This window comes from Podarcis raffonei, chromosome 3 (genome assembly GCF_027172205.1).
Source record: "Podarcis raffonei isolate rPodRaf1 chromosome 3, rPodRaf1.pri, whole genome shotgun sequence".
Classification (NCBI taxonomy): domain Eukaryota; kingdom Metazoa; phylum Chordata; class Lepidosauria; order Squamata; family Lacertidae; genus Podarcis; species Podarcis raffonei.
This window is the reverse complement of record NC_070604.1, coordinates 22803399-22829398: the sequence shown is the minus strand read 5'-3', so window position 1 is coordinate 22829398 and position 26000 is coordinate 22803399. Positions and strand designations below refer to the sequence as shown.

General features: G+C 44.6%; 1 protein-coding gene across 1 annotated transcript; it reads right to left on the bottom strand.

The window, feature by feature from the left end:
- Window positions 1-1579: 1579 nt before the first annotated feature.
- CLN8 (CLN8 transmembrane ER and ERGIC protein) lies at window positions 1580-16631 on the bottom strand. Its single transcript, XM_053380812.1, has 3 exons — window positions 16360-16631; window positions 12386-13069; window positions 1580-6991 (listed from the first exon to the last, which is right to left on the bottom strand). The coding sequence occupies exons 2-3, from the start codon at window positions 12926-12928 to the stop codon at window positions 6668-6670; spliced, it is 867 nt and encodes a 288-aa protein (XP_053236787.1). The 5' UTR covers window positions 12929-13069; window positions 16360-16631; the 3' UTR covers window positions 1580-6667.
- Window positions 16632-26000: the final 9369 nt, after the last annotated feature.

Here is a 26000-nt window from a genome sequence, read left to right as displayed (position 1 = left end):
AGTACAAATCTAAACCAACAGGTTGACAACGGGAAGGAAGATCCCCACCATCAGGCCACTTTTCAGTAAATTACATATAATATGCCCTATTATACCTGATAATCTCCTTTAAGCTTTATATTAACTCTCACTTTATATTAACCCCCATCCCCACATATTATACATATTTAAAAGCATACTTCATTTGAAATATTGGTTGGTTTCTCAAATCTGGGTCTCCGGCTGTTGGACTAAAACTCCCATCATCCCTGACCACCAGTCCTGCTAGCCTGGCTTTAGTTGCGATGCTCTAGTGACCTCCTTGCTTGACTGCTACAAGGCGCTCTGCACAGACCTGCCCTTGAAGACACTCCAAAAGCTGCCACTAGTGCAGAATGCAGCTGTGCGTAAGATTGGCAGGTGGGGCAGTCTGATGGGACCACGTGCCACCAGTCCATTGTTGGCAGCCATCTGCCTCGAGAGACAATGGAGTGCACCTCCGGGAGTGAAGTCAAACTGCTGTGACCTTCCTGGGGTGGAAGGCTGGACAGTGTATATATGGAGGTCCTGGGCTGTCCGGACAAGACGACCCCCCCTCAGCCTCTCTAATGTGGTCCAAAGCGAAGCAGAGCAATACGTTTGGCACCGGCTTGGCTGCAGGAGTTGCTGGAAGGAGGCATTCAAGACGCCATCCTACTGTCTCTGAATTTGTGTAGGGTTTAATCCTCAGCATTTTCTTCTCCCACAAGGTAGTGGAGATTTAGAATCATAGTTTTCCATATCCTAGACAGGCTCCCTTTCCAGACCAACAAGCCCCATCTGCACCAAGTACCTCTCTTTTTCAGCCTCTTCAAAAAGAGGCTGCTTTGTCAGTTGTATTATCTTTATATTTTGTCATTTGCTGGCCTGGCTTCCTTTGGGAGGAAAGGCAGGAGAAGTACATATGTAAATAAATGAAACAGAATTTCCAGTCTGAGGTCATACGTCACTGAACACCGGTTGTGAGGGGAGGTCTATTTTCTCATCATATCCTGCATCTGGGCTTCCTGGAAGTTATCTAGCCACTGTGGAAAGCAGGATGCTAGACGGACCTGCAAATCTACTGCTTTCAAAGCACAACGTTTTAACATCAACTTCATTAAGAAGCGATCTAACTGGCAAGCCCAGAGGGGAGAACCCCTTTTTCATTAGTGCACTAAAAGGGAGCTTAGCACGACGACATGGATATGCAAAGCATTTCAGCTACAAACAATATACAGTGGTATCTCGGGTTAAGAACTTAATTTGTTCTGGAGGTCCGTTCTTAACCTGAAACTGTTCTTAACCTGAAGCACCACTTTAGCTAATGGGGCCTCCTGCTGCCTCCGTGCCGCTAGAGCACAATTTCTCTTTTCATCCTGAAGCAAAGTTCTTAACCCGAGGTAATATTTCTGGGTTAGCAAAGTCTGTAACCTGAAGCGTATGTAACCCGAGGTACCACTGTATTGCAAAGGCTTGCGAAGCCGCTGTGATTTAAAGGAAGAATAATGTTTCCAAAAGCCCCCAAATACACCACTAGTGCAGAGATGGGGGTGGGGGAAGGAGGAATCACACCGCTTAGTATATAAAACACTCTTTATTATACAATTAGAAACATTTTTTTAAAAAATAGGGATCACACACCAGTTGCATGTGGCAGATAGTAACTGATGGGGGGAGACAGAGACTAAGCCCCCTCTTTATTACAGTTCGAGGACATAAGACAGAACAGTTGCCTCTATTCAGTCCTACCGCCTCCTCCCAAGTTCAAGACTCATGTTAAACTATAAAAGTGCAAGTAGGCATGGTGTTGGCTTACATGTCTTGGTCCCATCTCTGCAGCACTGACATTATACTGGGAAACAAACCTGGCAACATAACAGAAATCCAAGGCAGAACTGAACAGACGGGTGGCACTTAGCCTCCCCTGAACTGCCCTATTTCCTCCTGCCAAATGCCTTCTTACGGCAATTTTGTCCTCTATGCCAAATGGCCTTCCTGTTTTGCAGCCCCTCCTGCAGGGAGAAAAACTATTTGGAACTGCCAGGGAACATTTACGGAAAAGAACACGCATGGAGGAAAAGAAAGGATTTGATCCCCTTAAAGCACGAAGCCACGCGGAACCTGGTTCTGCTAAAACGAGAATCAGAACCTGTATATGCACAATAGGCAGCTAGCTTCCAGAAGGATCTCTGTCCTCAGTCTGTTTTTTTTTCTCCCCACACTCACTTTTCAGTAATTTAAGACCTTTGAGAAAAAAATGCAGAGTTCTGCAAAGAGACGGCTATTGCAGGTTTGCAGAACTGCACCAAGGGAAAATGCTATTGAACTAGGGAGAAAATGGGCTCAGCTGGGGCTGAGAGTGACATTTCGGCAGCAGGCAGAACGGATCGAGGGAATGAGGACGTGTGAATGCAGCCACCTCAGCCAACAGTGGAAGAGGTACAGGGTTAAACTCAAGATTTCTGCTGCTACATATTTTGCATGACGAAAACTTTTGCCGACTTTTGATTCTGCACAGCTTGAACCACGGAAGCGTCCATTCCCCAAATTTCCCACCACCTGCCCAGCTCTGTGTAAACAGGCTGTGGGCCAAGTTGAATTCAGATCAGCTCTTGTCTGAGGTAAGCTCATACTGAAGATAAGCCCTTTCAGGTTTATTTCACCTACTTCCCCTTTTTAGACGCAGAGAAGATGATCTCTGGGGGAAACAAGAAACCGAACTTCTGATCAGAAGCAGACTAGTAAAGCGAACTTGTTAACTCATTTTCAAAAGCTGCAAGGGGATTATATTCCAAAATGTAACATTGCACATCTTCTGGACTCTGTGTGTGTGTGTGTGTGTGTGTGTGTAATGCTGCAGCTGAAAACCACCTTGGGAGTTCTAAGAAAAACAATTAGGCCAAGGTTCTGTGACAAAATATACTTCTTAGTTCACCAGACCAGTGGTTTTCAGTGTGCCATGGCACCCTGGGGTGCCTTGAATGATGATCAGGGGTGCTGCGGGCAACACTGGCCTCTGTCCTTCCCTCCCTTCCTCTGAGGCCCTCTGGAGTCTCTGCCTTCCAAAGGCACGAGCAGCTGTTTGTTGCAGCAGCCCTGGCTACAAGTCCCCCAGGCGAATGGCGTCCCTGGTGCTGACCAAGGGGTGCTGGTCGCCAGGAGTTGAGGAGGCCTCAGAGTAAGCAAGCAAGTGGGTGAGGGAGCCCAACCAGCCGGTCTGCCAGCCCTTGCTGTTGGGAATGGGCAAACAAATCCCAGACCCCTGTGGGACCGTTGTGAGGAGGTGGGGGGCAGCTCAGAGACCAGGGGCGGTAGCTGTGGCTGCCCGGAGGACTCCCAAGGAGAGGTAAGAGGAGAGGAGGCCAAGGAAACACCCCACAAGGGAGGGTGTTCAAAGAGGGTTGAGAGGCTGCCAGCCCTGCAAGGGGTGACACAACTGGGCCCCCGGGCCCCTACAGGGGTGCTGCAGAAAAAATGTAGTTGATCAAGGGAGCTGTGGACTCAAAAAGGTTGAAAACCTCAGCACTAGACCACTGAATGAAGGGGGAGGGAGGAATCTTCATTGCCACAAGGTTTCAGAAGTGCGTCACCTTGACTTAGACCAGCCTCCCTCTCCACTGGAACAGCCCTTTTGTATAAGCTTTCACATACAAATAAAAACAAGGTTACACAAAGGGCACACCGATCCTCATCTGTTCGTATCAGAATATTTCTAAGGAGTTACAATACTTCTGGTTTTCAGCGCTCACGAGCCGAAATGTTCGAGTACCAAGGCGTTCAAGAACCAAGGTTCCACTGTGCTACGGTTTATGGGGAAATTGTTCCATTTGGTTGTGTACTTTTGGATGTGTTTCATTTATTATTTACGCCTGTTTTCGTCATACAGTTATGTAAACCTCTCCCAGTTTTGTAAGCCGCCTCGAGCACGGTTTTAACTACGGAAAGGCGGCCTACAAAAAGAACGATTTTGACATGTTCGCTTTGCCTCACAGAGCTCAACGAGAACCACCGACAAAATTATTCAGTTCCATCGGCTTATGTCCTGGGGTTTCATATCTTGCTGTGACATTGCAACAGTAGAAGGTAACAGGTACCTTTAAACAAGAACAATATATTGTGTGTTGGATCCAAAGTTTCTCCTCTGATCGCAAAAGGACCCTTTTAACCCTGGGAAGACTTCTGTGAACAGATACTCCCATCTATCAATGGATGGAATATTGCTATTAATCACCATGCTTTGAGTTTCCAATGCTAATTTTCTATAGTTGCATTTATGCTACCAAAATGTGCTCCCTCACTGCTATTACTCCACCCAAGTACATGCCAGGACAAATGCACATTACCCTGGGTGTAATTCCTCTGTACTGGACCTTCACAACTGTACATTAATGTCTATTTACCAAGGGAAGAGGGATCAGAAGAGAGGGAGGAAAAAACCCTGCATTTAACATGTCCTTCATCATGCTAATTTTCCGCCAGCAGTTCCATCAGTATGCATTAGTGAATGGAAAAACCTCGTTTCCCTTACACCTCTGCACCACAGGTTGGAATGCAAAGCTACACAGCAGGAAGAATTATGCACTCAAAATAAATAAAAACAAACGAACAAGCATGCTTTCAGTGCAATCCTGTCTACTCAGACGTAAGTCCCACTGAGTTCAGTCAGACGTAACTCACAGGCAAGCTTAGGTAAACTGCCTCCATGCAATTATATCCTTTGCTGATTGAATATATTCTGCTTGTCAAAACAAGCGAACTATACATCGCAATGGCCACCAGGTGTCAGCGTTCCACAACTTTCTGCTGGAATACGGATTCTTTGAACAAGTTTCCTGCAACTTCTTTTAAAAAAACAAAGCGATTTACAACATTAACACTGGGAAAAGTTAAAAGGACGACTTTCCTCTTGGACCTTTCAAAAACTGTTGGTACCTTTTCAGAAGCATCTTAATACCCGACACGTGAAGGGGATAGGGCTGAGAAGGATAGAGGTCTGACCTTATAAATAGGATTTTTAATATATATATAGCCTTTTAACTATAGTTTAAATTTACGAAGCAAAGGGCAAACACTCAGGGTCTTTTAGCAGTTAAGGCAGTACTAATTAAGTGAGCCCTGTAGGGCAAGTTCACCCACTAGAGCAGGCACCCCCAAACTCGGCCCTCCAGATGTTTTTGGGACTACAACTCCCATCATCCCTAGCTAACAGAACCAGTGGTCAGGGATGATGGGAACTGTAGTCCCAAAACATCTGGAGGGCCGAGTTTGGGGATGCCTGCACTGTACTATTCATCGCTAAATTCCTAGCAACCAGTTGGGGAGCTATTGGAAACTGCTCAAGAGATCCAAAATCTGCTCTCTGCCCCTGTCTGTTAAATGTGACACACGTTTTAAAAGATGAAATCTAAAACCTCTCTGGGGTGCAGTGGAGCTACTGATCCCTCTGAGCCCAGCTGGTCATGGCAGCAACAGAAGCAGAGGCACAAAGATCGGGCCAATCCCTGCATCAGCTCCAGGCTGGGACAGCAGCAAGGACAGCAGCAGGGCTGACGCGGTTGTCCAAATGGCAGCGAGACCAGCTCAGAAGGACTGGCTCAGCCCTGTTCCATTAGGGGGGCTTTCCACAGGCAGGGGTGCCAGCAGCCTTGTGGCCTGAGCACAGAGGGGCCTCCACTCAGGCTACACACATACCGCCCCCAAAGTGCAGTGTAAAATAGGGGTCAGGACTGTTCTGAAAGAGGTGCCAAAGGTTTGCAGCAGCCTACCCTCAGATATTTTAGACTAAAACTCTCACCATCATTAGTGAGTTGGGAACCCAAAAGATCCGGAAGTCTCCAGGTTGGGGGGGGGCTGGTTCATGCTACAAAAAGGTGATTCTGCATCTCGGAGGCAATTAAACTCACTGACTGCAAGAGGCAAAAGGGGCATGTTTGTGCATGTACGGTGCCATAAGGAACGAAACCTGTAAGACCAACCCTGGCATTCTGAATCATCAAACTACCTCTGTTTTGATGATCTGGCTATTCTAGAGTTGCCCAGCAGTTCTCTTTGCACTAGTGTTGCCTCTTGCACTTTTCTGGTGTCGACTGCGTGCAAATCACATTGCTCCACCTGCTCTACACCTCTATTATTTTTTTAAAAAAATACACTAGGTTAACGTTCAACACTATTTGCAAGCGGGGGTTTAAGGCTATGAGCACCGACTAATGAAGAGAGCTCAGCATGTCTATGTAAAACTGAGAGCGAGTCTAGAAAGATGGGGGTCCATCTGGAAACACCACCTGTCCCTGGTGACATTCTGGAGACAACCAGAATAGTATTCTGGACAGTGATCTGGTGAATGTGTTTGCGGCAGCTCTAAGAAATGGAAGGCTGGTTCCCAAAACTGGATCACAGCCAACTCATCTCCTGCTTTTTCTCGTATTCAGTTCTCTCTTCTACATTTCTTGAAGTATGCAGGTGTGCAACACAGATATTTAAACCAAATTTGCAACGTCACAGTTATTTGATTAAGAATACTGATAAGAAAACTGCAGACTAGTAATAAATACGTTTCAGGTCCCTTAACTCAAAAAAACTGAAGCTTCGCGATCCTGCCTACCCGAGCTACCTCCACCTGCCCTTTTTTTTTTATATCGGTTCCCGAAGAGGCCTAATAATGTCGCCGTCACAACCCTTTCTTCTGCAACACGTCCCCGTTGGGTTTTGGGGATGAGCCGTTTTCCATTGCTCTATTGGCAAAGTTCCAGTCCACGGGGCAGAGGAGCTGCTGAGTCTTTTTGTATGTCCAGTAGGGGTTAAGTATTACGGTGACGGCGCTCATCCCTGTGAAGACGACAGCAAAATGCAGGAGGCCCAGGTTCTCCACAACAGCGTTCCAGTTAGAAATACACACCCACCACATGTGGTAGGTAAGAATCATGCGGCAATGGAACATGTGGATCATCAGCCACTGGTTTGCCTTCCAAAAGGAAGTCTTTGCCAAGCCGACCTGGAAAAGAAGAAAATCAAAAGTTAAAGACTCTATATATAGCACATATTTTTCATGGGAGTTCTATTCAGAACACATTTCACCTCAAATAACACCACCAAGAACATGCGCAAAGTTTGCCAGTTTGCCTCGGTTCCCAAACACCGAAAACCCGGAATTAAGTGACTTCGGAAGCCGAACGTCCGATGAGGCTGTCGGCTTTTGTTCCCGGGGCACCTGCACCAATCAGAAGCTGCGCCTTGGTTTTCGAACATTTCGGAAGTCAAACGGACTTCCGGAAAGGATTAAGTTTGGTGCATTTATTTTGCGTTTTTGTTTTTGAGGCTTTTTTTGGTTAATTTATTTTTGTGACTGTGTGGAACCCAGTTCAGCTACTGATTGATTGATTGTGTGGCTGCGGAAATGGATAAAAGCCTCCCATCCAAACAATGACTATCATCAGTGCAGGTAAGGAAAAAAAAACTAATTTACATTTTTATCATCTACAATACTGTCTTATTTATTTTATAGTTTTTTATTTTATTATACAGTACATTGATTATTGCTTTCATTTTATGGATCAATGGTCTCGTTAGATAGTAAAATTCAAATTAATTTGCTGTTTTAGGGGTTGTTTTTAAGAGTCTGGAATGGATTAATCTGTTTTGCATTACTTTCCATGGGAAAACATGCCTTGGTTTTGGAACGCTTTGGTTTTGGAGTGGAATTCCAGAACGGATTAAGTTTGAGAAGCAAGGTACTACTGTATAGATATTTACACACCAAACTTTCTGGAAGTCAATTGTTTTAAAATGCCAGGAGGCTTTTAAACAGCCATCTTCCAAGAGGAAGAAACACGCTGGCATTGAAAGCAATAAGTTTGGGCAATGACTGATGACTGGAACGTGAAGATGACAGGCATCTCAGAACAGCAATACGGGTCGTTCCCAGGAGCTGATACTAAGACATGCACCTTTCTCAATCAGGGGGTGTGGTGCCTCTGAGGACCAATAAGAGTTCCTCCTCAGCGTCTTAGAAACTCTGATCTATAAGCTAGGAGCCAAATGGCTCCTTAAGCCAAGGATACAGTAGCCAGGATGGAATGTCTAGTTGCCCATTTGGGGGCAAGGCAGCTCTAAAATCTTATTTTTCAAAGGATGGACGGACTGTAATGGATTCTCAGTTAAACGTCTGGCCAGTTCAGATGACAACCTTGAGCTCAAGTTAAGAGCTTTGAGAACTTAAAGAAGAAAAGACACTTGATCCAGGGACTGTCCATATATATATACACACACACACACACATACACTGAGGTCCAGCGCTGAGGGCCTTCTGGCGGTTCCCTCATTGCGAGAAGTGAGGTTACAGGGAACAAGACAGAGGGCCTTCTTGGTGGTGGCGCCCGCCCTGTGGAACTCCCTCTCTTCAGATGTGAAGGAAATAAGCAGCTATCCTATCTTTAAAAGACATCTGAAGGCAGCCCTGTTTAGGGAAGTTTTTAATATTTAATGCTGTACTGTTTTTAACATTTGATTGGGAGCCGCCCAGAGTGGCTGGGGAAACTCAGCCAGATGGGCAGGGTATAAATAATTTCTTCTTCTTCTTCTTCTTCTTCTTCTTCTTCTTCTTCTTCTTCTTCTTCTTCTATATGTATGTGTCCTGTTCATTCCTCTTTTTCTCAATTGTTTCATCACCTGAGAATACTCTTCACAACTGTGAGGTAAGTGAAAACAAGCTGCAGCGATTCACACTGTTCACTGCTCCTGCTCAGGCTGCACAGAAAAAGTATTCTCATTACATTACAGATCTTAAGGATAACCCATAGTATTAGAAAAGAACACAGGAGAAATCTTTGCATGAAGACCCAACACAGCAGTGAAGTTTGAGCACTTATAGTGAACACCTAAGCTTCCCAATGCAGGAGCCTGTTAATTTAATGTTTACTCAAAAACACAAAGTCAGCATTTGGGCGAGTCTGCCTTAATTAAACTCTTTAATGTGAGTTAAAGAAAGAGCTGCTACCAGATTGTCCCTGGCTTGTGTCCCTCAATATGGAATAAGCAGGTTCCATTAAACCAAGTCCAAAAAAAGGCTTGAAACTAAAGACAAGTTTATCTCTAGAACTTTACAGAAGGAAGGTTTCTTGTTCTCTGCCACGGATGGAAATCTCTCTACATCAAAACACAACCAGCAGAAAGACTCACAAGAAGAAGAAGAGTTTGGATTTGCTATCCCGCTTTATCACTACCCGAAGGAGTCTCAAAGCAGCTAACATTCTCCTTTCCCTTCCTCCCCCACAACAAACACTCTGTGAGGTGAGTGGGGCTGAGAGACTTCAGAGAAGTGTGACTAGCCCAAGGTCACCCAGCAGCTGCAAGTGGAGGAGCGGAGATGCGAATCCGGTTCCCCAGATTACGAGTCTACTGCTCTTAACCACTACACCGCACTGGCTCTCACAAGCGGTGATGTATCTGAGAAACGCACAAAAAGGAAACAATAACACAAACAGGACAATCGACAATAGAAGAATCCGTTACAAATCTGTTTCAACCAATATGTGTCGCAATTATCGAAAGTCCTTGGGGGAAAATATTTTGAACCAAGGTCTTTGGGGAAATGTATCCAAAGTCCTCATGTGCATTTTGTATTTTGACTCAGCATCTTTCTATCTTGTTAATAGGCTGTTGTCCAAGATGCATGTTGGATTGTTTGACTCAAATTGCATCCAGCCTTTCTTCCCAGGACCAGAAAAGAATGCTCTCCCATCATTAAGGCCCCCTAAAAAAACTAAACGAAAACACTATCCAAAATACCTTTTCAGAGGCTGCAGGTAGATGGAAGAGAGAAGGAAGGAAAACTTGCCTTCCATGAACTGCCTAAGCAGGCATAGGCAAACTCGGCCCGCCAGATGTTTTGGGACTACAATTCCCACCATCCTTGACCACTGGTCCTGTTAGCTAGGGATGATGGGAGTTGTAGTCCCAAAACATCTGGAGGGCCAAGTTTGCCCATGTCTGGCCTAAAGCTAACTTATCTTAGGATTGCTAGATAAATCCTGGCTAAAACTGGATTCCACAGGGCTGCAGGTTTCAAAACTGCAGACTATGTCTATTTCCAACAAAGGAAAATAGGTTGTTAGTACACACTCCCTCTTTATATGGTAAGAAGATCATGCCACAATTTCTAAGCAAGTGACAACCTGACCACTTTAAAGAGTATGCTAGAGAAAGATAAATGTTTAATTGTTCCTTTGACTCGAATGCTGGCGTGGTTTCTTTGTTTGTAAATAGCACCCTGTGATCAGCATGCCATTCCCTCTAATTTTTGATGGGTGGTAACACACAAAACAGTATTATTATTATTGTTTATTCAAATTGTACACCACCCTTTATCAAAAGATCTCATGCATTTCCTGCAAAAGAGACACAAACCTCTAATTCCTGAGTATGCTCAAGCTACCCAATACTAGAAGCGCTAGTTGAAAAGTAGAGCAAGGAATACAAGATTAATAGGTGAGAGTACTCCTGAGCAGGTGCAGAGTGCCTTTCCCTCAAGATTAATGCCCCAAATGGAATTAATCCCAATGAAACACAGAAGAAGAAGAAGAAGAAGAGGAGGAAGAGGAGGAGGAGGAGGAGGAGGAGGAGGAGGAGGAGGAGTTTGGATTTGATATCCCGCTTTATCACTATCCGAAGGAGCCTCAAAGTGGCTAACATTCTCCTTTCCCTTCCTCCCCCACAACAAACACTCTGTGAGGTGAGTGGGGCTGAGAGACTTCAGAGAAGTGTGACTAGCCCAAGGTCACCCAGCAGCTGCAGGTGGAGGAGCAGAGACGCGAACCCAGTTCCCCAGATTACGAGACTACCGCTCTTAACCACTACACCACACTGGCTCTCTCCCAACAGCTGTTCAGTTTGTGAGAATGTTCAGAATTTTCGCAAGTAAAGTCGAGAATAGAGTTTGAATTTGCTTTCTTCGTAAGCTGAGAGCGCTACACTAACAACACCACATATTGGTTTTGAACGATGGTCACTTTCCACTGTTTATAGCTAATTCCATCCAGAAAGAATGCCTGAAAAGTCTAAAATCAACTTTATCAAGGGTGGTTTCTGTTCTTTGATGTGCAAGTGATGGGGTTCTCCTGCATGTGGAGGTGAGCTTGGTGAATATTGTAAATATGGAAAATCTAGAGATGAATTACTCAGAAACCAAGGCTACGGTCTTTGGAAAAGGAAGGCAAGAAACTCCTGACTGTTATATTTGGCAATAACAGCTAGAATATTATTTGCACAGAAATGGAAGGAAGAGAAGGTTCAGACAAAGGAGGAAGAGCTTTTGAAAGTAATGGACTATGCAGATATGGCAAAGCTGACAGCGAAATTAAAGAGATAGAAATGATGAACTTTATATAGAGTACTGGAGGCCTTTCATGGACTATTAAAAAAATATATTGCAGTCAAATGAAATCGTGGGCAGGATTCGAGATAAAAGCAGCGGACGAAAAATGATAAATTAATTGTAACAGAGAAACTTTTTGTAATCGATGATTATATAATGCAGTAGAAAACGTTTGAGTAAAAACGCTGTGGAGGTGAGGGCGGGATGTCAGCTTATGAAACAATGCAATTATTTTGACTGGAAGGTTATTGTGAAAATGTTTGGAAAAACCTGGTAACAAATTATATATAAAGAAACGCCTGAAGGTCAACAGATGAGCAACCAACAGATCACTGTTACAAGTTCGAAAATCTAGGTTTTTGTTGTTGTTTTATAAAAATACACTTTCTGGGAAGACTTCTAGGAAGGCCATAAAGCTTTCAGCTTTCAGTTAGAAGCTTGGGCGCCATATTAGACCTTTATCATACAAAGGTTGGTTGTCTAAATGCCCCTGGCCAGGAGACTGGACCTTTGAAGATCACCACTCTCCAGAAAAGATGCATACCTGACAGTGTTCATTTGAGCAAGGTATTAAAGGCCTCATTTGTCCCCTCCAGGCCTTGGCAGGCCAAGCTTCTCAGACAGAGCTCTTTTGAGGCACCACAGCTCTGGCCTGCCTTGCCCCAAAGGCTTCCACTCGAAAGACAGGGTAACGCAGTTTGTGTTGGTGGTATTAACAGGACAGTGGTTTTAGACCAGGGGTAGGCAAACTTTTGCAGCAGGGGGCTGGTCCAATGTCCCTCAGACCTTGTTGGGGGCCGGAACATATTTTTAATGGGGGGAAAAGAACGAATTCCTATGCCCCACAAATAACCCAGAGATGCATTTTAAATAAAAGCACACATTCTACTCATGTAAAAACACGCTGATTCCTGGACCATCCGCGGGCCGGATTTAGAAGGCGACTGGGCCGAATCCGGCCCCCGGGCCTTAGTTTGCCTACCCATGTTTTAGACCTTTGCTCACCCAACATCTCACCTTTAAAAGCATCCACGATATGCAAGTGAAAGGCGTACTCATCTCCAGCAACATTCCCATCAAGGGGATGTAGTGCCCGGACTTTATGTTGGTGACCAGACCAAAAAAGCCACCGAAGGCAAGGAAATGGTGAACGACTAAGAACAAGTCAAATGTCCTGAAGACAACGTTGGAAACGTGAACAGCTACATTTTCGAGCAGGAAGAAGCCAGAGGCTATGAGGCAGTTGAACCAGCTCCACTCCTGCTGGGAGTAGACCTTGTCGGCTTGAAAAACCGGATCGAAAAGCAAGGCCCACAAGCCGGCGACACAACTCTGGATGCCAAACACGCCTCGCGTAGCAGCCAGGTTCCAGAAGACTTTCTCCTTCGCTGGCAACGAGCGGTAAGTGGCTACCAGCCATGAAGACAGGCAGTGTGAGAGGAGGAACACTCCCAAGTAGAGGAAGAAGCCAGCCGCCACTAGCTTCAGACGGACTTCCCACAGAACGTAATCCCACGAAAACAGGGACGAGGATGTCGGCCCAGCAGTTTCAAGATTCATTTCTTCAGTTCACGCTGCAAAGCTGAACTTGTGAGAGTGTGTTTCCCCACACCCAGGAAGATCTCGCCCACGTCTCGGGCCTGCTTACGGATCTCAAATTTCTGCCGTTAGGTTTAGCTGTGGCCCAATACACGCTGCCATCTGCAGAGGAAAACAAAGAGGAAAGCTATACAGTGGTACCTCAGGTTACAAACACCTCAGGTTACAAACACTTTGGGTTACAGACTCCGCTAACCCAGTAGTACCTCGGGTTAAGAACTTTACCTCAGGATGAGAACAGAAATTGTGTGGCGGCAGCGAGAGGCCCCATTAGCTAAAGTGGTACCTCAGGTTAAGAACGGTTTCAGGTTAAGAACGGACCTCCGGAACGAATTAAGTTCATAACCAGAGGTACCACTGTAGAAAGCTATAAGCATGTTTGTGTGCCAAGAAATGTAAGCACGTACACACTCATGCCTCACTAGTAGCTCTTACAACTTGCAATCAAGCGATGATGCACGCATTAGCAATAGCAGCACAATTAACTGCTTTCCCACGTTCTCTGCCCACTTCCTTCCAGGTAACATCTGGATCCATCAAGGGCAGAGCCGATGACGGGATTCCTTTGTCGCCCATCATCAGGCCCTGCCAACATGGCCCCAAATCCAAATGCTGGACATTTGCAGGCTTAGAAGTTGCGACACCAACTGTATCCTATTTTACAGCATTCACCTGTAATGCATACACTTCTTTTTATCTAAATCCACTGGCTGTGACGTGGATCCCAGGAGGCACACTGAAGAGGGAAAGGATTTAGGGGCAGAGAAGAGAATCTGCTTGGTGCGGCCAATAGGTTTACTCATCAGATAAACAAACAGATGAACAAATATATATATGTATGTGTGTGTGTGTGTGTGTGTGTATATATATATATATATATATATATGTGTGTGTGTGTGTGTGTGTGTGTATGTGTGTGTGTGTGTGTGTGTATATATATATATATATATATATATACACACATATGGCTTTTAGAAGACATCCGAAGGCAGTTCTGTACAGGGAAGTTTTAAATGTTTGATGTTTTATTGTGTTTTTTGTATTTTGCTGGAAGCCATCAGAGTGGCTGGGGCAACCCAATCAGATGGGTGGCATATAAAAAAATAAAATTATTATTATTATTACTTGTCACTGACAGGTAAAGGGCACTGAAATGTTCTTCCGCAAGGGCTTTTTACCAGTCCTTGGTGTGTAGGGCCTCATTTAGCAAGCTATTACATACATCCACACAAGTGTGATTCAGATTATGGTCTTAACTGAATATAGCTTAAAATGCATCTGTATAAAAGCTCTAAGCGCTGTTTGTAACCATTTTGGAGAATTTTTTTTAACCAGTTGTCCCGCTTTCAACTGTGATTTCTGCATTTGTAAACAACTTTTACTGTGTTTGTTTAAATACCATATAGAAAACAGTAGTTACCAAGGCTGGCAAAAACAAAACAAAACAAAACAAAACAAAACACTGTAGTTATCTGATGAACAAGCAAGAGCAGCTATGAATACAACCAAGCAGGAAATATCTTGAACAGTTCAGCTGAAGAGTCCCTCTCCACCACACACTCACACACACAAATCACAAAGTTTCAGACTATTTGTCCTCTCAGCCCAGAAACGTCTCCTTTGAGTGGCAATGGCAGAAGTTCCACACATCAGCTGCTACCTGATCCTTTTAACCCGGAGATGCCAGGGATCAAAGGTGGAGATGTCTACATGCAAGTGGGTCACTGAGCAGTGACCCATTTCCTATAATATAATATGACAAAAGAGCACAATTCTGCCAACAAATACTCCACCATCCTCAGGCCCCATGCAACTACTGCATGCCTCTGAATCATGGGCAAAGAATCCCATGCCAACAAATGGTCACTTGTTCAGCATTTTAGTGTTTTACGACCATGATTTTACGGTTTCATGATGATGCATTTGCCCTTAGATTGCTTTGACATGGTTTTGTTTTGTTTTTTTGAGCTGGCAGTTTATTTGGTTCCAGCCTTCCTTATTTCAGGAGATGCATATTGAAATACTCTACCTAAGTGTCTTGCTTTCACGTTCTACACTTTCAGCTCAATTACAGTGGTACTTCGAGTTACAAACACCTCAGGTTACAAACTCTGCTAACCTGGAAGAGTTACCTCGAGTTGAGAACTTTGTCCCAGGATAAGAACAAAAATTATGTGCCGGCGGCGCAGCACCAGCAAGAGGCCGCATTAGCGAAAGCGCGCCTCTAGTTAAGAACAGTTTCAGGTTAAGAATGGACCTCCAGAACGAATTAAGTTCATAACTAGAGGTACCACTGTAGTCCCTTAACTATTGAGCACTTTACTCATAAGGAAGCCTTGTTGAGTTTAGGGACCCTTATTGATTTCAGAGAAGGGGAGAGAAGAGAGAGAGCAAGTTAAGGAAGAGGAGAGAACTTCAGAAAGTTTTAGCAACACACAGCGGACAACACTAATCACAATCCATCTTGATGCTGTGTCTAGCCTGTCATTTCTATTGTGTTTTTGATATGTCCCCCCCCCCCAAATGAGCATTGAGCATTGAATTGAGAAAAAGGAACAGTTGCATTTCAGGCAGTAACATGCACATGATAAACAAAGAACAGTTTACTTTTCATCAGGTTCCTGTTAGTACATGAGAACCGCCTGTCTAACAAGCCAAAATTAGACCAGGCCATGTTATTTTGTCACGCAAAGGAACAATTATAAGAGAGAGAAAGATCAGCTAAAGACATTACCACAGTTTCTGGTTGTTCTACTACTCTTTCTAAAACACGCTAGCTCACAGATCTGAGAGGTCATGCGAGGTGCTGTGGTTTAAATCGCCTCTCACCCTCCCAAACTGTCCTTCGGAAAGAAAGCAAACAGAACAAAGTTCTCCATGAGATCTGCTTTCCAGAGCAGGGCCGGCCAATAACGGTTAATCGCATCCTGCCTTCGTCTGGCTTCCAAACCTACTGATCCAAATTCACCCTTAGGAGGAAGATATTAGAAAACAGCAAGGAAGGAGGGGGGGAACCCCAATAACAATCTCCTCTCCCCCTCCGCCCCTACCTACCAACCAGCCCCCGGGAATGTCAGCTTGGCTCCGCGACCGTGGGTGCCCGGGGAAGTGGGCGCCATGCAGAGCGCATGGCTCTGGCACCGAACTTTGTGGGTGCCCAGCCCCTCCGTGGGGAATTTTGTGGGTGCTCAGGCACCCAGAGCCCCAGGGAGATGTGGCACCTATGTCAGCCCCACCGGATCGCTGAAGTTCACCGCAACTGACACAACAGCCCAGACGATGAAACGCACCCCAAGAAGCGCCGGGTAGCTCTGGAAACTTCGCCGTTCCAACCCCCCGATTTTGGCCTCCGTGGAAATAAAGTAAAATAAAATGCATGTTGTGCTACTCACTGGATCCGATGTTGCAGGGACAGAGGCCTCCAGTCACTTGATCTTGTTGCTGCTCCTCGCAACTGCCCTACCCCGGGCTTCCCGTCATGCGCCTCTCGGCGAATCGGCGGACGGCGAAAGCCCGGTGCGCCAGGAAGCGCTGGAGGAAACGAGGCGCACGCAAAGCAGACACACACACACAGAGGCATACAACTGCTTCCCCTGGACCTCTCTCTGTGTGTGTGCGTGTTTTTTTCTTGGGGTGGGGGGTGGAGCCCTGAAATTTGGAGCAAACCATTTTGTTCCACCGGCAGGGGGTGGAGAGGATCGAGGAGGAGGAGGAGCGCGCCGAGCAGGAGCAACCAGCCTCTCCGCCCTTGGGTGGGAGGGATCCTCGCCTCCTCGGCCGCAAAGCGCAGGAAAGGCATCTTAGACGAGCTTGCAGGGAGAGGCCGCGTTGCAAAATCGGAGGAGACGCCGTTTGCTGAACCAAGCGCAAGGTCCCCCTTGTAATGTTAGCCGCTAAATAAAGAGATCGCTTCGCAAGCGGCGCCTGACTCCCTCTCACGTGACGAGTTTCACGAGGCAAATAAGCCTTTTTGAAAAAGTGCTAGTGTGAGCACTTGGTGTGGATGAAACAGAGCTCACTTCCAAATAAATAGTTGCAGGATCAGATTCAGCACGGCTATAATAATGATAATGATGATGATGATTAGACTGCCCTGTAGCCGCAGGTCTCAGGGCGGTTATAAAACCACAATATAAAAACAAAATACATGATAAAAACGAAAAGAACCCAATAAACCCCTCTCCCCAACACATTTTAAAAGGGCATTGGCTAAAGAGGAACGTTTTTGCTGGGCTCCTAAAATGTATAATGAAGGCACAAGGCAAACCTCTTCCACAAACGAGGAGCCCCTGCAAATCCCACTGTAATCCTGTGTGAAGGTACTTGGAAATAAAGCCCATTTGTTTTTATTCTGGGGAAGCATGTGTAGGATAGCTGCCGGGCCATATGTGTCATAGAATCATAGAGTTTGAATGGCTCACAAGGGTTATCTAGTCTTTTGCCCAACATGGGCCTCTTAACAATCCTGGGTTTAAGGGTCTCATGCTCTACCTGCTGAGCTATCCCAGGAAATAAATATCACTTACGTTTCATGGGACTTACTCCACAGAAAGCGAGCACAGGATTGGACAGCAGCCCGAGTACATTTACTTGGGAGTCCAATTGTTAGGGTAGTAAGTACCAGCTGCAATTCACTGCCTGTTTTAGAGTGAAGCTCTGCTGTGTTTAGTGTGGTTTTATTTACAAGCATGCCTCTTACATGCGAGTAAGCCCTACTGAATAACTCATGCAGAGGATGAGCAACGCTTGCCCTACAATCCAAACACGCATACCAGGGGAAAAAACCCAAGTATTAACTACTCCATTAACAACGTTGCAGTGACAGTGAAAAACAGGCCATCAAAAACAAACTGACAATTAGTACATTATTTCTAATAACCAGCATGGGAATAATACAGTTTAAAATGCCACTTGAAGAGGAAAGTAACTGCGCCTCAGAGATGCTAAAAAATTATGGCATGTTATGTGTCTGTGGCAGTTCTGCTAGCTGAAATCTTGAGACGGGTGTGCCAATTGCACAACAGCCAACGTGTTTTGTGTAACTCATTTTTCTCCATATAATTATTGTGGGGAAGTAAAAATGGTCCCCCTGCCTGCTTTGTTGTTTTTCTCATCTTGTGGCAGTGGTAAAAAGGAGTTCTGTGGGGTGCTCAGGGTGGCCACGCTGCATCTGTTCTTATTTTCTGATCCTTGTAGTTAAGAATAGGTAGTTGTGGGGCTGTCCCTTTTGGTTTCTTAAGAGGCTCCTAGCTCAACAACAACAACATCGTTAGCTTTTTCCCACTATGGAGATTCAATGGTGGGAAATCAATGGACCATTAAGATGAGAGGGCAACCAAGATTATCACCAGGGGTCTGGAAACCAAGCCTTATGAGGAAGGGTTGAAGGAGCTGAGGACAGTGGTACCTCGGGTTACACACACCTTATGTTACAAACCCCGCTAATCCAGAAATAGTACCTCGGGTTAAGAACTTTGCTTCAGGATGAGACGAGAAATCGTGCAGCAGCAGCAGGAGGCCCCATTAGCTAAAGTGGTACTCAGGTTAAGAACAGTTTCAGGTTAAGAATGGACCTCCAGAACGAATTAAGTACGTAACCAGAGGTACCACTGTATGTTTAGCCTAGAAAAGAGGAGACTGAAAGGAGATACGATAGCTGTCTTCAGATAGCTAAAGGGCTGTCACATGGAAGATAGTGCAAGTGTGGTTTTTCTTGCTCCAGAGGTGGGATCTGAACCAATGCCTTCAAGTTAAAAGAAATGAGATTCCCACTAAACATCAGGAAGCACTTTCTGACAGTAAGAGCAGTTTGACAGTGGAAGGGTCTCCCTAGGGCATGGGCATGGCCAGGATTTCTGTTGAGGGGACAGCCAAAGTTGCTGAGCTTTTTTAAAAAAAGGAAATCCAGTTTTTCTAAATAGGACATTGTGGGAGGCAGGCTGCTTACTGGGAGACAGAACCTCAGATAATTGAGTACTTTCAATGCTTATATATATATATATATATATAATTAGGACGCGGGTGGCGCTGTGGGTAAAACCTCAGGACCTAGGGCTTGCCGATCACATGGTCGGCAGTTCGAATCCCCGCAGCGGGGGTGAGCTCCCGTCCTTTGGTCCCAGCTCCTGCCCACATAGCAGTTCAAAAGCACCCCTAAGTGCAAGTAGATAAATAGGTACTGCTTTATAGCGGGAAGGTAAACGGCATCTCCGTGTGCTGCGCTGGTGCTGCCTCGCCAGAGCAGCTTCGTCACGCTGGCCACGTGACCTGGAAGTGTCTCTGGACAGCGCTGGCCCCCGACCTCTTAAGTGAGATGGGCGCACGACCCTAGAGTCGGACACAACTGGCCCGTACGGGCAGGGGTACCTTTACCTTTATATATTTAATTATGGATGCTTTTATTATTGTACAAGCAGCATACAAAACTGATAAGTGGTCAAAGGTATGGAAAACAGTAGCCACTACTATTATCAAACAGTAGACCGAACAGAATAGCTTGCTATTATAATTACCATATATACAATTAGGTAAAGGCTTTGTAAAAGGACAAGGTTTTTTTTACATGATTTCAGTGCAGAAAACTTGCATAACTTTTTCTCTGGAGTAGAAAGAGGGTAATGAGTACTTTCCTAGAACTATTCCCTTCTTTAGCTTAATTTAACGCAAACAGTATTCTAATGAAAGAACATGATGCAAGTGATATATTTTATTGAGGAAAAAGATGCTTGGATGCAACTTTAGATTAGTTGTAACATTATTGAGCAACCTTGCGAACTCAAATTGCTTCCAGCTCAACACTAGTTTAAGACATTCTGAAGAAGTGTTACAAGCATCACAGTTATCTTGTGCTGCTCTAGAATCCTGGGTTAAACACCAAGTGTCATCTACTGCCCCTTCCCCAAGGAAAGTAAATCAGATTACATATGCTTCACCCTTGATTTGAAAGTGAGAATAAATGACAATTACAATTTGGAGCTAGGAGGATTTGGCCCATCCCCTTTGGAGCTTGTGGTCTCTCTTTTCCCGGAGGTTTTCAAGCAGAGGTTGGCTGGCAATTTGCCGTAGCATCTTGAAAGACAATCTTTTCTCATTTGTCCCCTGCTTCCTCTATTTTTGTTTTTGTATTTTTGCAAAGGGCCCAAGAAGAGGCAACAAAGTACTGCCCTCTTTTACGTGCCCCTTGCGTTAATTTGTTCATTAAAAATCAACATGGCATATTTTCCTCCTCGGTGCTTTCTCATCTCTCTGGCCTCCAGCTTGGCTTGTCACTCAGGACAACTGTGCTCACAATCAGTATAAAATTCGGACATCCTGTAGTGTAAGCAGAGAAGTCATAGCGTAATGAAGATCAGGAGTGGCACTGAATTACTGCCCGTGACTCTCTTCCGAAAAGCATTCACTGCAGAAAGTAATTGTTATTTCCTTCTAGGCGAAGACATATCACCGTACTTCCTGTGCACCAAGATCTCTGCAGATAGTATAATAATTTTCTGAAGGGTGGGTGGGGTTAGCCTGTATGCCTGAGTCCTTCCTAATTCCTGGATCTGGCAAGGATTCAGTTGTTGGAATAGCCAGGCCAACGTCTTGGTCATGGCCCAAATATGGGTCATTAAAGTAACAAAGGAAGTGGCTCTGTGTCTCCCTCAACTGGCTGGTAGTTAGAAGGACAAAAGCCAAAGTTGTGTTGTGTGTGAGAGAGCTAGAAGCTAGAAGGAGGCAGCAGGCTGAAGCCCGTGAGGAACAGACATGCTTGATTTCTGCTAGAACTCAAGGCTTTGGCTGTGGAGAAGCAAGACCTTATTGGGGTGCTGTGTGTGTGTGTGTGTGTGTGTGTGTGTGTGTGTGTTTATAATATTTTTATTAGTTTCCACACACAAAAACAAAATCATTACATTAAAGAAAAAAAAACAAAATAAAACATTTATAACAACTGTATACAAAATCAATATTAAATCCACATTGTGGGATTACTTGAATCCCCCAAATTCCCTCTGCTCCTTCCCTTGGTTCCTTTGTATTATCTTCACTCACGCATGTCAATAAAATTTTTATCTTTAATTACCTCCAAATTTAAACATTGTCTTTCACATTTAAGTGGTACCTTGGGTTAAGTACTTAGTTCGTTCCGGAGGTCCGTTCTTAACCTGAAACTGTTCTTAACCTGAGGTACCACTTTAGCTAATGGGGCCTCCCGCTGCTGCTGCACTGCCACCGTGCAATTTCTGTTCTCATGCTGAAGCAAAGTTCTTAACCCGAGGTACTATTTCTGGGGTACCGGAGTCTGTAACCTGAAGCGTTTGTAACCTGAGGTACCACTGTACAAGGTTTTTTTTTAGAATCCTGCTGATGTATTAACTTGCATACATTGCTTTTGTATGCAAGATCTTATAAGGTCTTACAAATACAGTGGTACCTCGGGTTAAGAACTTAATTCGTTCTGGAGGTCCGTTCTTAACCTGAAACTATTCTTAACCTGAGGTACACCTTTAGCTAATGGGGCCTCCTGCTGCCGCAGCGCCGCCACCGCACAATTTCTGTTCTCATCCCGAGGTACTATTTCTGGGTTAGCAGACTCTGTAACCTGAAGCGTCTGTAACCTGAAGCATCTGTAACCCGAGGTACCACTGTACAAATAAAAATACAAATACAGAAGACCTTATTAAGGTGTTATTGCTGTGTGCACCTCCATTGTGGGCTCAGACTGTATATAAATGTAAATGAACCATGTATCCTAAAGATATCAGTCTCTGTCGTGTCTCATTCCAAAGAAACCCAACCCTGGGTAAGTGCCTGAAATTTTGCACCATTCATAGATGTCCAGAAATGTCCCTGGGACATCCCTATTTTCAACAAAGAAATGTCAGAGGGTATGGAGTTATGTGACCCCTGAGCCAAGGAGATAAGTAACTATGCAATCTTTAGAAGACATCTGAAGGCAGCCTTTTACAGGGAAGTTTTTAAATGTTTAATGTTTTATTATTATTTTTTGTATGTTGGAAGCCGCCCAGAGTGGCTGGGGCAACCCAGTCAGATGGGAGGTGTATTATTATTATTATTATTATTATTATTATTATTATTATGGAATAAAGGTAAAGGGACCCCTGACCATTAGGTCCAGTCACGGAGGACTCTGGGGTTGGGGCGCTCATCTCACTTTATTGGCCGATGGAGCTGTCGTACAGCTTCCGGGTCATGTGGCCAGCATGACTAAGCCGCTTCTGGCGAATCAGAGCAGCACATGGAAACGCTGTTTACCTTCCCGCCGGAGCGGTACCTATTTATCTACTTGCACTTTGATGTGCTTTTGAATTGCTAGGTTGGCAGCAGCAGGGACTGAGCAACGGGAGCTCACCCCGTCATGGGGATTCGAACCGCCCACCTTCTGATCAGCAACTCCTAGGCTCTGTGGTTTAACCCACAGCGCCACCCGGAATAGGACATCCCTATTTTCATCGGATAAACCACTGACCTGAACACTTTTTCCAAACAATGGGAAGTAAGTCTCATTGAATTCAGTAGGCATTCCTCCAAGGAAACATGCATACAATTGCAAGGTCACTCTGATATCCATCACAAAAGACCTATTCTGTTCCCTTCTATTCTATTCACATACTATTCTTAAGGCGTACCGTTGTGAAAGAGCTGGGGAGTTCCTATTAAGTCACCAAGCCTTTACTCGTACAGCCAAATTAGCATTGTCAAAGCAAATATTCAACTAACTGGTTTTGTCATGCACACGTCACTGGGCTGGGTAGGTTCTGTGTGCGCTACCCACCAACACACCTGTAGAAATATCAGAGAGAGTATGAGTTTGTTGCAAAACTGATGAAGACATTAGCCGAACCTGTTACAGCATGAAGAGGACGCCACAAACTGTACCAGCAACTCAGCAAAGGCATTGGTAGAGCAGGAGACTCTTAATCTCAGGGTCCTGGGTTTTAGCCCCACACTGGGCAAAAAAGATCCCTGCATTGCAGGGGGTTGGACTAGATGACCCTTGTGGTTCCTTCCAGCTCTACAATGCTATCAGTCGTATTCCTCACCAGGACCAAAAGCCTCCACGGCAGTAATGGGGAACCTGTGGCCCTTGAGAACCTGATGGATGACAGCATTGGCCATGATGGCTGATGGGAGTACCAGCATCTCTTTTTTGCTGCCCATGGCAGACATTTTGAGCTGGCACCCATGACAGTTTTATGAATATATGAGTACTGGTACCTCGTGTTGGTTTTTTTTTTTTTAATGTAAACCAAACACTGAAAACACCAAATTATATCAGTGCCTCTATTTATACACGTGTAAATCTTCAGAATTCAAAAATACTTTGAAGCAGGCACTCCTTTTATTGGGAAACAATGCAGTTGTTAAGTCATAATTACACCTTAGTGAAAAATCCTGAAATTCTTAAGAGATAATCCAAATTTATGCAAGGCCCTAGGATTACTCATGTGTTATCATTACACTCCATCTCACAAACCAATGGAGTAGCTACCTTGCAACCACATGCAGTACTCGCGTTTTCAGCTAATCTGTCAATATTACCTTCTCAGCCTGTTGTAGCAACATTATAAGGCGAGGTGAATTGATTCTGTCTCAAGCACTGAGGGAGAGATTGGTATCATAAACCACAATCAGGTGAGAATTCTGCCTGTGAATATCCCTGTGAAACAAATGTGAATTGTGAAACCATAAACTCCTCAGAGCTCTTATTTGATTCCTGCCTTCCAGATGAAGGATTTCTCTGATGTGGCAAGTTTGGAGGTGGTTTATGAGAGAAACTCCCAATTGCACATCAAGAGGAAATAGTCATAGTGTGCCTCTTTTGCCTCAGAAAACATACGAGAGCAGAACCATTCTCCTCCCATTAAAAGAGCAATTGAGATCTTATGAAAACGGGGGAGGGGGGGTTATGACAACAATAGCAACAAACCAACATGGCGGAGGGGGTCCACCCAAAATCAATGTGGGTTTCTTTTCAGTGCAAATCCAGTGTGCATTGAGAGCTAAACAAACTATGGTTTGTGAATTGCAAACCCTGATTTGATGTAAGAGCAATACCGTTTTGCACTAATTAGGAAGTAGGGAGGCAAACACCTTTCTTTCAGACCCATAAGATCGCTTGTTATGCCCTTTGTAAATATGGAACAAATGGTTTTGACGTATTATTGTCAGTTGTACTGATGTGTTTTACCTGCTTTTCTTTTTTCTTTTTACATTATATTTTATTGCATATGTTTTTGCTATTAGCCACCTTGAGCACCATGGATGAAAAAGTAGAATACAGATCAATCAAACAACTTTTAGTAAGCGAGGAGGAGGGGAGACTGAAAAGACAGTCCATGGCATGTCCCTGATAGTTGGAAGACAGGGAATCTTATACCTAAATAGACCCATTGTAACTGGTTTGGGAAACTCCAAGGTAGCGCCGGTCTTTCTTGCAGCAAGCATGTAATGTCTATATGTTAGACACATGTGCAGCCAGCTGTGAGTAGGCTGAATGAGCCAGCATGCCTAGAAATATATTAGCATATAATAAGCACATGAACATTTAAAGGTGTGTGTCATATGCTGCTTACAGGAAGCACCATCACTCCTGTTGTTTTCCAGAGCAACTGTGAAGAGTGGATCAGCCTTAATTTCCTGTGTGGTGAATCTGCCCTTCCGAGAATTAGGTCGCATTTTGTTGTTGTGTAATATAATCACCCATCAGAGCTCATTATAAATGCTAACTAGTACAAGGTCCGTACACATGAATTACACGCTCTGTGGAATGACATCATAACAACTCTCCAACATTTCCTTTCCGTGAGCATACAACCCGATCTATTTCACAGAAGTACATTTATGACTGACCTGAATCTGGGGAGATACACCATAGCACTTTCAACTGTTCAAAGGGCTCAACACACACTGGGCAGTAGTAATACTTATTTTTTTATTTTGTAACTTTTATATACCGCTTGATTGTAAGGCGAAAAACCTCAAAGGGATTTGCAAGAAGACTGAAACAATAAAATTATCCATAAGAACAGTTAAAAACAGTTCTGTAAGGTGGGTTGCTATTATTATCCCCGAGTATTGCTAAGAAATTGCTAGCACGTGGGTGGCGCTGTGGTCTAAACCACTGAGCCTCTTGGGCTTGCCGATCAGAAGGTCAGCAGTTCGAATCCCTGCGAAGGGGTGAGCTCCCGTTGCTCTGTCCCAGCTCCTTCCAACCTAGCAGTTCGAAAGCACGCCAGTGCAAGTAGATAAATAGGTACTGCTCCGGCGGGAAGGTAAACGGTGTTTCCGTGCGCTCTGGTTTCCATCACGGTGTCCCGTTGCACCAGAAGCGGTTTAGTCATGCTGCCCACATGACCCGGAAAGCTGTCTGTGGACAAACACAGGATCCCTCGGCCTGAAAGCGAGATGAGTGCTGCACCCCATAGTCGCCTTTGACTGGACTTAACCGTCTAGAGGTCATTTACTCTTTACCCTTTTAATTGCTAGGAAAGTTGCAGGGCCTTTCCAAAGGAGAGGTTCCATGCCCATAAGCAAAGCGACCACGCTTCTTTGTGTCACCTGGAAAGTAAGCATCCTAATATGTTCTGCTGAAGTCATAAATTGTGATCTTGACAAACACGTTTAGGATCTAGTTTTGCCAGGCAATGTCTTCCCCAGGGATTATTTCATTTTGTTACAAATCACAAGCTCTGTGCCAATGTCGTAAATTCCTACTTTGATAAGAACCGTTTTTTGCGCATATCCGCAACTTGCTTATCAGCTTTCCCATTTGTCTCAGCAGCAACTCTCAGGATATACTTTTTAGCAAACATTTCAGGTACTTTAAATTAAAAAGTCTAACTTCTTGCCTCCGTAATGCAGAGGTAGCCATCAGTACTTTATTCAGGTATGGCAGCTGTTGAATGATCAACACCTAATAGTTCAATTAAGGCCTAATTTTTTGTTTTGATTTTCAAATATGTGCTTCGAATGGGTTTGTAACACAGTTCTAAGTTGAGTTTAATGGGACTAAGTGCAGATGCTGTGCATA

What these genes read in the sequence shown, in the direction of transcription:
- CLN8 (XM_053380812.1), bottom strand. Translation starts at nt 12,928, where the DNA reads ATGAATCTTGAAACTGCTGGGCCGACATCCTCGTCCCTGTTTTCGTGG. An exon ending in TATCGTGGATGCTTTTAAAG is followed by an intron (nt 6,992 to 12,385) that starts GTGAGATGTTGG and finishes CTTCTTTTCCAG; the next exon opens with GTCGGCTTGGCAAAGACTTC.